The sequence below is a fragment of the Hemitrygon akajei genome, chromosome 16, assembly GCF_048418815.1.
Source record: "Hemitrygon akajei chromosome 16, sHemAka1.3, whole genome shotgun sequence".
Taxonomy (NCBI): Eukaryota; Metazoa; Chordata; class Chondrichthyes; order Myliobatiformes; family Dasyatidae; genus Hemitrygon; species Hemitrygon akajei.
This window is the reverse complement of record NC_133139.1, coordinates 50,826,861-50,841,194: the sequence shown is the minus strand read 5'-3', so window position 1 is coordinate 50,841,194 and position 14,334 is coordinate 50,826,861. Positions and strand designations below refer to the sequence as shown.

Below are 14,334 nucleotides of genomic sequence, written 5' to 3'. Positions count from 1 at the left end.
AAGTTCAAACCACAGAAGGAAAAACATCTCAAAGGATATGGATATCGTTTATGGCTTCTTTTTGGGGGGGGTGGGTTTACAGTCCAGAATTTGTCAGTAGTAAAGAGGCACTTTAGTCTGAAATCCAACAGAAAAGTCCCAACAAACTTGTAGTAATTGTAGTCTTGCTAACTGTGACTGCACTGAGGCATGGGTGTGAAGGAAAATGGCTTGATGTGGACAATGGTTTCACGCTGGGTGGGAAGCTGGCCCTTCCCATTGGTGCTGCCATTGGAGGGAGATTGCCTTTGTCTGCCACTGCACTTGTGCCATATGAGGAACTGCTGCAAGCTCTTCCTGCAGAAATGTGACTCCAGGTCAACATCTGTCAACAGACCATGACACTCAGGGTCTTGGGCTATGTTATTACTTTTAATTTCTTTTGTAACTGTTTCTCTGTTATATAAATTGCATGTGTTATATGTGCTGCGTGTGACTGTTGATTCTGTGTTTTGCACTTTGGCCCTAGAGCGGGGTAGGCAACCGACAGCCCATGGGCCAGATCTGGCCCACAAAGGTATTTTGACCAGCCCGTGAGCAATTATTGGGATACTATGCTTATCAAGCCCGCAAGCAATTTTTCCTTATTCTGAGTGTTTCATGCGACCACACAGATGGAAATGCATGGCGTCTTGTTACACTGGCTCCAGGTTCCGTTTTGTTCCAAACCAAACACTGGTATATATGAATGACGGGAAGGCAGACTACCTTATTAATATGTATTAAACACTCTCTGTGCACGCGCAGGTTTTCAGATGGAATCGTTCAAATTTGTTATCAGAAACAGCATCACTGTGTTTTAACAAGAAATCCAAGCTAAATATCCAGATATTTACATATATGTTGTGTGTGTGTGTGTGTGTGTATATATATATATATATGTATATATATATTGTAAATATATATTTATATATTATATATTTACATATACTTGTTGAATAACTCACATTTCAAAATAAAATCGAAGAAAAAAATTCCAATGGCAATGAATGCAAACCATTCTGAATGTCTACCAAAAGGTAGACACTGAGTGCCGAAATTTCCAAGACACTTGGACACTAGATTACTTCTTCATCGAGCAAGCTGGGAAACCAGTTTCTCTCATTTGCCTAGAAAATGTTGCTGTGAAGAAGTGGCAGGTATCAGGCGACATTACGAGACCTGCCATAGTGGAAATTTGAACAAGTTTACTGAGCAAGCAAGGAAAGATGAAGTTGAGCAAATGAAGGGTAGTTTTGGAAAACAAACGTCATTTTTTGCCAAGAAAAGCAGCGAAAATGAAGGAAATACCCGTGCCAGTCTCAAAACGTATTGCAGAAACGATGAAGCCTTTTACAGATGGCGGGTTTGTCAAAGTATGTTTACTGGCAGTGGTGGATATTGTTTGTCCTGAAATCTTTATTTGCATCTATCAGCCTGTCAGAAAGAATGATCACATGTCGAATTGAAGAAATGTCAGCAGATGTTAAAAGTTGTTTAAGGGATGCCTGCAACGAATTGCAATTTTTTTCAATGGTGCTTGATGAGAGCACAGACTTGAATTGAATTGAATTGAATTTCGGTTTATGGTCATTTAGAAACCACAACTGCAATGCAGTTAAAAAATGAAACAACGTTCCTCCAGAATGTTATCACAAAAGCACATGACAAAACAGACTACACCAGAAAATCCACAGAACATTTGGCAATCCCCAAATCCAGAGTCCGGAGAGGCTGCTGTGTATTATTATCGCGCTACCATCTTAGCGCATTCCCCGGAAAGGAGCTCCAAATCCACCAGATAAAACAAGACTACCCAGACACATCAAGTCAGGAGACCAACTCTACCACCCAACAAACCAAAAACTAAAGCTACAGGACCTGCACAAAACCACATAGTTACAACAGTGCAAACAATACCATAATTGATTAAAAAAAACAGACCATGGGCACAGTAAAAATAGTCCAAAGATGTTAAAAGACTGTAAGTTTGAAAGAAACCACCACACAGTTTCCACAAGTCCTCAGGGTCCCGATAGACTTGTCATCCCATGCAGGCGGCAGAAGGGAATACCCCCACCATGGACTTCCATGGCAGTGCCGGACTCAGCCTCGCAGACACAGCACACAGTGAAAGTGCTCTGACTGCAGCGGACTCCGAGTCCGTCGAACCTCCGAGCCTCTGACCATCCCCTCCGGCACAGCCTCTCTGAGCACCATCCTCTGCCGATCGCACTACAATGCCCCTGCCACCAGCCACCGGCAACCTGACCCCGAGGACTGGGGGCCTGTTCTTCCCAGCAGAGACCCAGACCTCACAACAGCACAGCAATGAAGAAGGCCTTCCTGGAGTTTTCCAGGTGTTCCTCCGTGCTCCCACATCCGTTTTTCATCAGATTAGGATTGTGCACGGCACCCTGCTTGACAAATAACAGATATCAACTCCACAGAGGCCGCTGCAAACTGCGTTGTGCCGCCATCTTGAATCTTGAAATGAGAGACTTCAAAAAGGAAACTGCACATTTTCCCACTTTTCAAAAAAGTAAAGCACAAACTCCAGACATTTTTGTGAATATGGTCCAAGAATTGAGAAAAGAGTTTTCATCTCGTTTTGGTGATTTTCGCTTGCATGCAAATGAGTTCAAGCTGTTTGCTACTCCATTTCATGTGGAAGTGGACACTGCATCAGAAGTTTTTCAAATGGAATTGATTGAGACGCAGTGTGATGACATATTGCGATCGAAATTTCATTCTGAAGATGTGTCAGTGCTTGACTTCTATAGAAAATATATTCATCCAAATGGGAAGTATCTGTCAGGGTCCGGTCCGGTCTTGAATCCGCGTTCCGGGTCTTGATCCGGTCCAAGGGCTCCGGACTCCGGGTCCTGCAGTTGTCCCTCCCGTCACCCATCAACTAGTTAGGACCCTCCTGGCTCAAGGAGGCACACCTGTGACTCATTGAGCTGCAGGTGTTTATAAGGGGCCTTGGGACTGGGACCAGGCAGGTGGTTGTTTTGTTCCTCTGCTGGTGCCAAACTCTTCTCTGTATTCTGTTATCCTGCCTGGGCTCAGATCTACTCCTCATCATGCTTCTCTGCCCTGTACCAGTACTGCCAGGTAGGTCCTCTCCCCCACCTTTCTTCCCATGCGCTGGTCCCGCTTCTCCCCTTGTTTGCTTTGTTCGTGCGGTTGCGCTGTCTGCTGACCTTTCCCGATTTTCCTGTTATCATGGCTGTTGTGTTGGTCACCCTGGACCTATGCCCGTTCCTACCCCTTGCCTCTGTTGAGCAGTTCCGGCTGACCTGTCGCTGCCCAGTGGGGGTTCTGCCCTGTTCTCCTCTTCTGCCCAAACCCTGGGATTGTGCCCTGCACCCTCCTAGGGGTCCGCGTCGTGCCCAGGCCTCTGGTGTTTCTGCCTGGGAGGCGGCCCTACCCAGGACATATGCGGCCTGCCCAGGGAGGGCTCTCCTCTGCCCCGTCCTCCTCTTCCGCCCGAACTCTGGGATTGTGCCCCGCACCCGCCTAGGGGTTCGCATCTTGCTCGGGCCTCCGGTGTTTCCACCTGGGAGGTGGCCCTACCCGGGATATATGCGGCCCGCCCAGGGAGGGCTCTCCTCTGCCCCGTCCTCCTCTTCCGCCCGAACTCTGGGATTGTGCCCCGCACCCGCCTAGGGGTTCGCATCTTGCTCGGGCCTCCGGTGTTTCCACCTGGGAGGCGGCCCTACCCAGGATATATGCGGCCCGCCCAGGGAGGGCTCTCCGCCAGCTTACCTAGCCACCTAGACCTGCCTGCCTGAACCCCGGGAGCCTGCCTGCCTGAACTTGAACTCCGGGAGCCCGCTCCGCTCTGCCTGCCCGACACTCTATCTACCTGAACCCCAGCTCTATCCTTAAATGCCATGGCATCCCCATCCTGTCCTTCACCTAGTACTTCTCTGCATCCTGTGTTTGGGTCCATCCAGCCTTGTTCCTAACAGTATCCTAACTTACTGGACCATGCAAAAAAGATGGCATTATTATTTGGCAGCACTTATCTGTGTGAGCAATTATTTTCAAAAATGAAGCACATCAAGAACCATTTGAGAACAAGATTGACTGATGCCCATCTGGATAATGTCTTGCTCTTGGCATCAACAAGTCTGACACCCAATATTGAGAAGCTTTCAAGCAACAAACAGCATCAAGTTTCATATTGATTTATTGACTGTTTGCATTAAAATTTTCTTTTTTATTGTACTTAATTTACCACCATTCAATGCATCATGTTCATATGTTTTATGTTTAAAGATTCTTTGTGTCCTTTTAATAGACTCAAAAGATGCATTGACTGAAATAAATTGCAACCAAACTGAGTTCTTTGATTACTAATTGGCATCCTTGGTTAAGCACAAATGATTTTCTAGCATGCATTATTCATTAGTTTGAGGCAAAACATAACTAGATGTATTTAAATGGATAGTTCCCATATTTCAAGTTTTTTATGACCCTTATCTGGCCCACCGTCCACTCATTAATACGCGATCCGTCCCACAGAAGCAAAAAGGTTGCTGACCCCTGCCCTAGAGGAATGTTATTTCTTCTCCTCACCTGCCTACCAACTCCTCCTGGTGCCCCTCCTTTTTCCATTTATCCCATGGTCCACTCTCCTTTCCTATCAGATTCGTTCTTCTGTAGCCCTTTACCTTTCCCACCCACCTTGCTTCACCCATCACATTTAGCTAGTCCTCCTTTTGCTTCCCCACCATTTTGTTCTGGTGCCTTCCAGATTTTGAAGGGTGTGATGGAAGAGAAGTGAGTACAGTTCCTATTACAAGGCAGAAGGTGCTGAAAGACCTGAGGGTACATAAATCACCGGGACCAGATGAACTGCATCCCAGGGTTCTGAAAGAGGTAGTGGTAGAGATTGTGCAGACATTAGTAATGATCTTTCAAAATCATCAGACTGGCATGGCTCTGCAGGACTGGAAATTTGCAAATGTCACTCCACTCTTTAAGAAAACAGGGAGGCAGCAGAAAAGAAATTATAATTGACTCTGACATCTTCCCAACCACTGAGGTTAGCCTGACCTCAGTGGTTGGGAAGATGTCAGAGTCAATTGTTAAGGATGAAGTGATGGAGCACTTGGTGACGCAGGACAAGATAGTACAAAGTCAGCATAGTTTCCTTAAGGCAAAATCTTGCCTGAAGAACCAGTTGGAATTCTTTGAGAAGATTACAAGTAGGAGAGATAAAGGGAATGCAATGGATGTTGTATATTTGGACTTTCAGAGGCCTTTGACAAGGTGGCACAAATGAGGCTGCTTACCAAATTAAGAGCCCATGGTATTACATGAAAGTTACTGACATGGTTAGATCATTGGCTGATTGGTACGATGCAGTGAATGGGAATAAAAGGATCCTTTTCTGGTTGGCTGCCATTGACTAGAGGTGTTCTGCAGGGATCAGTGTTGGGACCACTTCTTTTTATGCTGTATATCAATGATATAGATAATGCAATAGATGGTTTTGTTGCCAAGTTTGCAGATGATACAAAGATAGGTGGAGGGGCAGGTAGTGTTGAGGAAACCGGTAGGCTGCAGAAAGACTTCCACAGATTAGAAGAATGGGCAAAGGAGTGGCAAATGAAATACAATGTTGGAAAATGCATGGTCATGCACTTGTAGTATAAATAAATGTGCAGACTATTTTCTGAATCCAAAAATCTTAGATGCAAAGGGACTTGGGAGCCCTTGTGCAGAACTCCCTAAAGGTTAACTTACAGGTTGAGTTGGTGGTGAGGAAGGCATATGCCATGTTAGCATTCATTTCAAGAGGTCTAGAGTACAAGAGCAAGGATGTGATGCTGAGGCTTTATAAGGCACTGGTGAGGGCTCATCTTGTGTATTGTGAACAGTTTTGGGCTCCTTATCTATGAAAATATGTGCCGGCATTGGAGAGGGTTCAGAGAAGGTTCACAAGGATGAATCCGGGAATGAAAAGGTTATCAAACGAGGAACATTTGATAGCTCTGGGTATGTATTTACTGGAATTTAGAAGGATGGAGGTGGGGGGAGGGATCTCATTGAAACCTTTTCAATGTTGAAAGGCTTAGACAGAGTGGATGTGGAATTTCCCATGGTGGGTGAATATAGAACAAGAGGGCACAGCCTCTGGATAGGGGGGTGCCCATTTAAAAGAGATGTGCAGAAATTTCTTTAGCCAAGGGGTGGTGAATTTGTTACCCCAGGCAGCTATGGAGACCGGGTCGTTGGGCGTATTTAAGGCAGAGCTTGATTGGACGCGGCATCAAAGGTTACGGGGAGAAGGCCGGGGAGCGGCAGGACCTATTTCTGCTCCTAAATCTTATTATCTTTCTTTCTAGTTCTGAAGGAGGGTTTACGGCCCGAAACGCCGATTGTTTATTCATCTCCACAGATAATGCCCGCCCTGCTCTGGATTTCCAGCATCTGCAGACACTCGCTACTTCCGCCTTTGTCATCACTTCCTGGTAACTCTGCCCCACAATCCTGCAGGTCCCTCCTGTCGGTGTTTGGGCTCGGGGAGAAGGGGTCGCTTTGATCACGGTCCGCGGTGTAACTAACCTTCCCGGATATTCCAAACCGGAAAAACCGCGTGGGTGCTGCAAATCCACTGACTTGTCCTCTTTCTGACGGAGGGACCCACTGTGCATGGATGCTGCCTGAGCTGCGTTGAGTGCGGTGCTTTTCTGGCGATTTACCTACTTGCTCAGCTGAAGCGATTACGATTGGAGACCGACCAAAATGATCGGAGACTTTCTCTTGTTCGGGTAAAGGCCGCGGGGCAGGGGGCTGAGGGCCTGTCGGAGGCGGCAGTCCCGGGGTAGGGGGATTGCGCAGTCCCCGGCCTGAAGGCTGTGGCCGGCGGCAGTGGAAGGGCGGCTGCTGTTTTGAGTGAATGGATAGAAGGAAGGTTGGGGGAGGGGAGGGTGCAGGAGAAGGGGGTGAAGTGAGATGTGGAGTGGGTGCTGGTGATGCCGGAGTATGTTTCAGAGAAACGTAGGCCACCGTCCTTCCCACATGAATGTTCCATTATTGGCATCATTTTAACTGACATATATTCATTAATTTTATACGACTGCACTTGTATAGGAAAGAACGTCTTGTTTGGATGAAACCGTACTTGAGTTCCATTCCTTAAACGGAAGATCTATTGAACTAAGAAACAAACAGGAGTAGGGTATTCAACTGATACCTGTACCAATCTTCAGAAAGACAATGGCTGATCTTGTACTTTAATGTCAGTATCCTGTACTTGCCCCATATACCTTGATTACCACAAAAAATCTATTGATCTGCTGGAATCTACTCAGCATTTTGCCAGACTTCTGGTTACAAATAACCTGACCAGGAGAAATGTCAGTCTCTGCATCTACCCTTGTCAAGCCTCATAGTTTGTACATTTGAGGAGATCACCTTATTTATGTAAACTGTAGAGGCATTAGCCCAGTCTACTTATTCCCTTTTCATGCCACAAACCTACTATTCTCCCTCTCCCTTCCATTCCCTGTTCTGGATACCTTTTCTTCTCACCTTGTGCATCACCTCCCTGTTGTTTCTCTCCATCCCATTCTTCCATGGTTCATTTGTTAGATTTCTTCATCAGCTCTCCCTCTTCTGCCTATCCCATCCCACTTTTTTCCCTCACCCAATCTCTTCCCTGCCAATTTGTACTCCTTTCCCCTCCTCCTCTCCTTATTCCAGGTTCTGACCCCTTCCTTTCCTGTCCCAATGAAGAGTCTTGGTGACTGTATTCCGTTCCATTGATACACTGACTTGCTAAGTTCCTTCAGCATTTGGTGAATCGTAAAAATCAAACTGGGTGCACTCACTTCATATTCTTTACTGGATTGGAAAGTAAGTCCTGTACATAATCCAGGCACTCTTTCCAGGATCTTGCTTAATTGGAGCAATACATCTCTATCCCTGCATTTAAATCCTCTTTCAATGAGGACCAAATTGCTGTTTGCCTTTTTAATTTCTTGCATATTAACTTTAAGTGATTTATGTACAAAGACAATCAGCTCCTTCTGAACACCAATATCTTTCTCTTTCTCTCTATTTTTTTGTTCAGAGTAAATGACTTCATTTTCCTACGTTATATTTAATTTGCCTTGACTGTGTCTAGTTTCTTCCTGCAGCTTCTCTGCCTTCTCTTCATATCTCAAACTGCCACCTTGCTTGGTATCACCAGCAGACCTGATATGTTACCCTTGACCCTTATTTATTCCTAACTTATTGTCAATTAACCAGTCCCCAATCCATGCCAGTAAATTGCCCCTCTCACATTGTTTCATTTTGTTTACTCTCTTGTGTATCCTTCTGTAAGATTAGTTAGGTCATCCTATATTATTCTGCTGACTACAACCTCAACAATCTAATCATCAAAGATTATTTCTTTTTCAGTTTACCACATTCGCTTTAGCCCAAACTCTTTGTTTTCTATTATCCTGTTGTTTGTTCTTTAATAGTAAATCTCAGCCATCTCCCTGTTAGTGACATCAGGTTAGTGGGCATTTCATTTGCTGCATTCTCTTCCTCCTTTCTGTAAAGCAAAAAGACTACCCCATTTGTGTATTTTAGTAGATGGCATATAGTGCATCCACTATCTCCAGATACATCTTCAAAACATAGTGTGTAGGTCATCAGGCCCTGAAAATTACTCCAGCACATTTTTTAAACTAACGCTAGTTTCCTTGAGCTCCTTATTCCGTCTAGACCTGTAATTCTCTATTATTTCTGGAAGGGTTTCAGTATCTCTTGTGAAGGCTGATGCAAAATATTTGTTTAAATTCTTTGGCATTTCCATGTGTTATTTTTTCCTGTCTCAGTCTGTAAGGACCCAGAGTAATTAAAACAAATCTTTTTTATTTAACCAAAAAGCTCTTATTAGTTGTTTCCTTTCTAGTAGCCATTTGTCATACTCTGCTATTGCTTATCACTACAGTGTTCCTTCTTTACTAAGTTTATAATTTTGATAATCCCTACAGTTCTTTATACAATATTATGTGCCTTTTCCTTTGATCCAATATAGGCACGCCCTGCATTACAGGGTAACAGATGGGGAGTTTGTTTTCTAGAAAAACAGCTCATATCACAATTATCCATACAGAAAATTGTGTCATTTGTGTTTGTTTATTTACCTATTTTCACATAAATTCCACAACAGCAAATTTTATTCTATATCACAAAATTTTAGGTCAGTAAGGTCAAATTTCTGTAACCCAAATGACTAACATGAGGTTGTCTGTACAGTCTGACCATTGCCGGAACAAATTTTGCATTGGACTTTTGTGTTTTAAAATGATAAATACAAAAAGTTTTCAAATAATATTTTACTGTTATTGCTTGTTTCATGTTGTACCTCTTAATATGGGGTTTCCTAATCTACTTTTTGTTGAATATAATTTTTAGTTGGCCATTTTGGTCTGTTTACTAAACTAAATCACTTTCAATTTATCTTTAAGCCTTTTTCATATTGTTATTACTTTTATCTAAAGGTGACACATCAATGAATCCTTTCTCATTGCACAATGCTAAATCAGAAATTGCTTACTCCCAGTTGAAGACTGATAATCAGATGTCAACAGATTGATCCGAAAACCGGCTCCTTATTGTCCCATAAATTCATTGCCCACACTATCACTGCTTATTTGGTTTGCCCAGTCTGTACATAAATCTAAAATGCCCCATGATTATTGCTTTACCCTTGCTATGTGCATTTCTTTATGTCTCTTTGCTGCTTCCTGTTTGTACTCAGTGGTACTCTTACGTTTTGTTTTAAGCTCAGTTGCTTTCTCTTGACTGCCTTTGAACCTTTTTTAATTCCAGGACTATCACATCGAGTCTTTTGTTTTTCAACTTTCTTCTGAAAATTATCTACTGTATTCTGGAACATTTGATTCCCACTCTAGGTCATTTTCTGTTCATTGGCATTGGCTATTAGATCAAACCCACTTATTTCGACCAGTGTCATTGAACAATGTATCTTGTAACCACTTGTATGTGCACTTTTACCAGCCTTTACAGCTCTGTCTATAATAACTGAAAAGTGGTTTTGTTATTGATTACTAACCTGAATGATCTCGAAGGCTAAGGCATTTTTAAAGAATTGATCTACTTTTAACTTTCTAGAGTCATTTAATACAGTCTAAATGTTTGACTGCTTTTTTTTTAAACCAGAGGCATGGTCAAAAACTTGCCTCATGTCGAATCAATAAAGGCTTTGCAACAAATTTTAAATGAGACCCTTCATCAGGATTGAATGAAAGAGGACAGAACCCAGAAATAGAAGGATTGGGGAGGGGAAAGAGCATGATTTGGCAGATGATATGTGAGTTCAGGTGGGGGTAGGAGAAGTTACTTCCTCCCATACCTTTATTCAGACATTTAAATTAAGTTCAATTGTTGAATGCTGCAAATATATATATGTTTATACATTATCCAAAATTAACATAGTGAAATAAGTGTAATGGAAGTACTTTAGTTGTCTTTCCCAATTAATCTACAGAACCAGAAATCTTTTAAAAGATGGGACTTCTGTACCTTTGCCTGTTCCAGGTGGCATTGGACTGGAGAACTAGATTCTACTATGTAATTCTAGGGAGATGCACCATGATTGGTCATGGCTGTTGGATTCCAGCAACTTAGTGGAGTTGTATGGTTACCGCAGTGGAACTGAATGCTGGTCATTTGAAATGGCCACAGTCAGTTTGAATTAGCCCTTTATCAACCATTGGATGTAGAGGATCACAACATTTGAATATGGTTGATTGTTTGATCCATCATTACCGCAAATTTACCACAAGGAATACTGTCAGCAGTGCCCTCTGGGTAGTAGCTTTGAAGAGAGAATGTAATCTTGGTTTACACAGGGAGGGAGGTGGTGCTAGCCTATGGCTGAGCTGTGAAATTGAAGCTGGATGTTAAATCTGCCATAAAACATTTGAAGAGAGAAAGATGCTTAACTGTGTCTTTTCTAAAGTTGATTGCTCAAACAAAATCCCCAAAATGATCACGTTTGTCAATTAGCTGATGGATTTCCCATATTTGAACATTCAATAACATTCAACCCAGATGTTGTGGTCCATGTAGGGACCAATGATGTGGGTAGGATGAGTGAGGGGGTCCTTCGTAGTGAGTTCAGGGAGTTAGGTGCGAAGCTAAAGGGCAGGACCTCCAGGGTAACAATCTCAGGATTGCTACCTGTGCCACGTGCGAGTGAGGCAAGGAACAGAAGGATTATACAGATTAATACGTGGCTAAGAGGATGGTGCAGGAGGGAGGGCTTCAGGTTTTTAGATAATTGGGCTTTGTTCCAGGGAAAACGGGATCTGTTCCGACGGGACGGTTTACACCTGAACTGGAGCGGTACTAACATTCTTGCAGGAAAGTTTGTTAGTGCTGCTTGGGGAGGTTTAAACTAAATTTGCAGGGGGCAGGGATCCAGAATGTGAGAGAGGATAGCGAGATGAAGAATAAAGGACAGGGGGGGACTACATGGTTCCGGAATATTAAGTGTGTAGTAGAGAAAGGTGAGGCGGAACAAGTGATAAGGAGGACACATGTACAGAGGGATGGTCTGATGGAACATGGAGTTAAATGTGCAGAAAGAATAAGTAAATTTAGGAAGGACAACAAAATTCAAGGGGCGTATAGCCCCATGGGAGTTCGGGGAGCTGGGTTAAGCACAATAGGCAGCGATTTAAACAGAGAGAGGAGAAATGGGCTAAAAATTCTATATCTCAATGCACGAAGTGTCAGAAATAAGGCGGATGAGCTTGAAGCTCAGGTGCGAATGGGTAACTATGATGTTGTTGGGATAACGGAGACATGGCTGCAGGGAGATCAGACCTGGGAAATGAATGTACAAGGGTATACGTGCTATCGTAGGGACAGAAATGTGGGCAGAGGGGGTGGGTGGCCCTGTTGGTGAGGAATGAGATTCAGTCCTTTGCAAGGGGGGGGGGGGGGACATAGGATCAGGAGAAGTAGAGTCTGTGTGGATAGAACTGAGGAACAGTAAGGGCAAAAAGACCCTAATGGGTGTTGTCTACAGGCCCCCAAACAGTAGCATGGATATTGGGTGCAAGTTGAATAGGGAGTTAACATTGGCATGTGGCAAAGGTAATGTCGCAGTAGTTATGGGGGATTTCAACATGCAGGTAAACTGAGAGAATCAGGTTGGTGCTGGACCCCAGGATAGGGAGTTTGTAGAGTGCCTACGGGATGCATTCTTGGAACAGCTTGTACGAGAGCTGACCAGGGACAAGGCTATTCTGGATTTAGTGTTGTGTAATGAACAGGATTTGATAAGCGATCTTGAAGTAAAGGAGCCATTAGGAGGTAGTGACCATAATATGATAAGTTTTTATCTGCAATTTGAGAAGGATAAGAGCAGATTGGAGGTGTCAGTGTTGCAGTTGAACAAAGGAGACTATGGAGCCATGAGGGAGGAGCTGGCCAAAGTTAAATGGACAGATATCCTAGCAGAAAAGACAGTGGAACAGCAATGGCAGGTATTCTTGGGAATAATGCACAAGGTGCAAAATCAGTTCATCCCCCAGAGAAGGAAGGATTCAAAGGGGGGAAAGGGGCCACAGTGGTTGACAAAGGAAGTCAGAGATTGCATAGCATTAAAAAAAAACTATGACAGAGCTAAGGTGAGTGGGAAGACAGATGATTGGGAAATTTTTAAGGAACATCAGAACTTAACTAAAAAGGCAATACGGGGAGAAAAAATGAGGAACGAACGCAAGCTAGCCAGGAATATAAAGGAGGATAGCAAAAGCTTTTTTAGATATGTGAAGAGAAAGAAGATAGTTAAGAACAATGTTGGACCCTTGAAGAATGAATTGGGTGAAATTGTTATGGGAAACAGAGAAATGGCAGAAGAATTTAATAAGTACTTTAGATCTGTCTTCACTAGGGAAGACACAAGCAATCTCCCAGATGTATGGATGGGCCAAGGACATAGGGTAACAGAGGAAATTAAACAGATTGACGTTAGGAAGGAAACGGTGATGAGTAGACTGATGGGACTGAAGGCTAACAAATCCCCAGGTCCAGATGGTCTGCATCCTAGGATACTAAAGGAGGTGGCTCTGGAAATAGCGGATGCATTGGTAATCATTTTCCAATGTTCCTTAGATTCAGGATCAGTTCCTGAGGATTGGAGAATGGCTAATGTTATCCCACTTTTTAAGAAAGGAGCGAGGGAGAAAACAGCCTAACATCAGTAGTGGAGAAGATGCTAGAGTCCATTATTAAAGATGAAATAGTGGCATATCTAGATAGCAGTGATAGGATTGGGCCGAGCCAGCATGGATTTACTAAGGGCAAATCGTGCTTGACTAATCTATTGGAGTTTTTCGAGGATGTAACCAGGAAGTTACTCAAGGGAGATCCAGTGGATGTAGTGTACCTCGATTTTCAGAAGGCATTTGATAAGGTCCCACATAGGAGATTGGTGGGTAAAATCAGAGCTCATGGCATTGGGGGGAAGATATTGACATGGATAGAAAACTGGTTGGCAGATAGAAAGCAAAGGGTAGCGGTGAATGGGTGTTTCTCGGAATGGCAGGTGGTGACGAGTGGGGTGCCACAGGGCTCGGAATTGGGACCACAGCTGTTTACAATTTACATCAACGATTTAGATGAAGGCATTGAGAATAACATCAGCAAATTTGCTGATGATACTAAGCTGGGTGGCAGTGTGACATGTGATGAGGATGTTAGGAGAATTCAGGGTGACTTGGATAGGCTGGGTGAGTGGGCAGATACTTGGCAGATGACGTTTAATGTGAATAATTGTGAGGTTATCCACTTTGGGAGTAAGAACAGGAAGGCAGATTATTATCTGAATGGTGTAGAATTAGGTAAGGGAGAAATACAAAGAGATCTAGGAGTCCTTGTTCATCAGTCATTGAAGGTGAATGAGCAAGTGCAGCAGGCAGTGAAGAAGGCTAATGGAATGTTGGCCTTTATTACAAAGGGAATTGAGTACAAGAGCAAGGAAATCCTTTTGCATTTGTACAGGGCCCTGGTGAGACCACACCTGGAGTATTGTGTACAGTTTTGGTCTCCAGGGTTAAGGAAGGACATCCTGGCTGTAGAGGAAGTGCAGCGTAGATTCACAAGGTTAATTCCTGGGATGTCCGGACTGTCGTACGCAGAGAGGTTAGAGAGACTGGGCTTGTACACGCCGGAATTAAGGAGATTGAGAGGGGATCTGATTGCAACATATAAGATTATTAAGGGATTGGACAAGATAGAGGCAGGAAATATGTTCCAGATGCT

At 43.6% G+C, this 14,334-nt stretch overlaps 1 protein-coding gene across 1 annotated transcript in view; it reads left to right on the top strand.

The window, feature by feature from the left end:
* Positions 1 to 6,502: 6,502 nt before the first annotated feature.
* The window catches only part of smim7 (small integral membrane protein 7), a 46,585-nt gene continuing 38,753 nt past the window's right edge, over positions 6,503 to 14,334 (top strand). Inside the window, exon 1 of the mRNA XM_073068866.1 lies at positions 6,503 to 6,806. Within this exon, the coding sequence (XP_072924967.1) occupies positions 6,781 to 6,806 (26 nt within the window). The 5' untranslated portion in view covers positions 6,503 to 6,780. The remainder of the gene's footprint in view (positions 6,807 to 14,334) is intronic.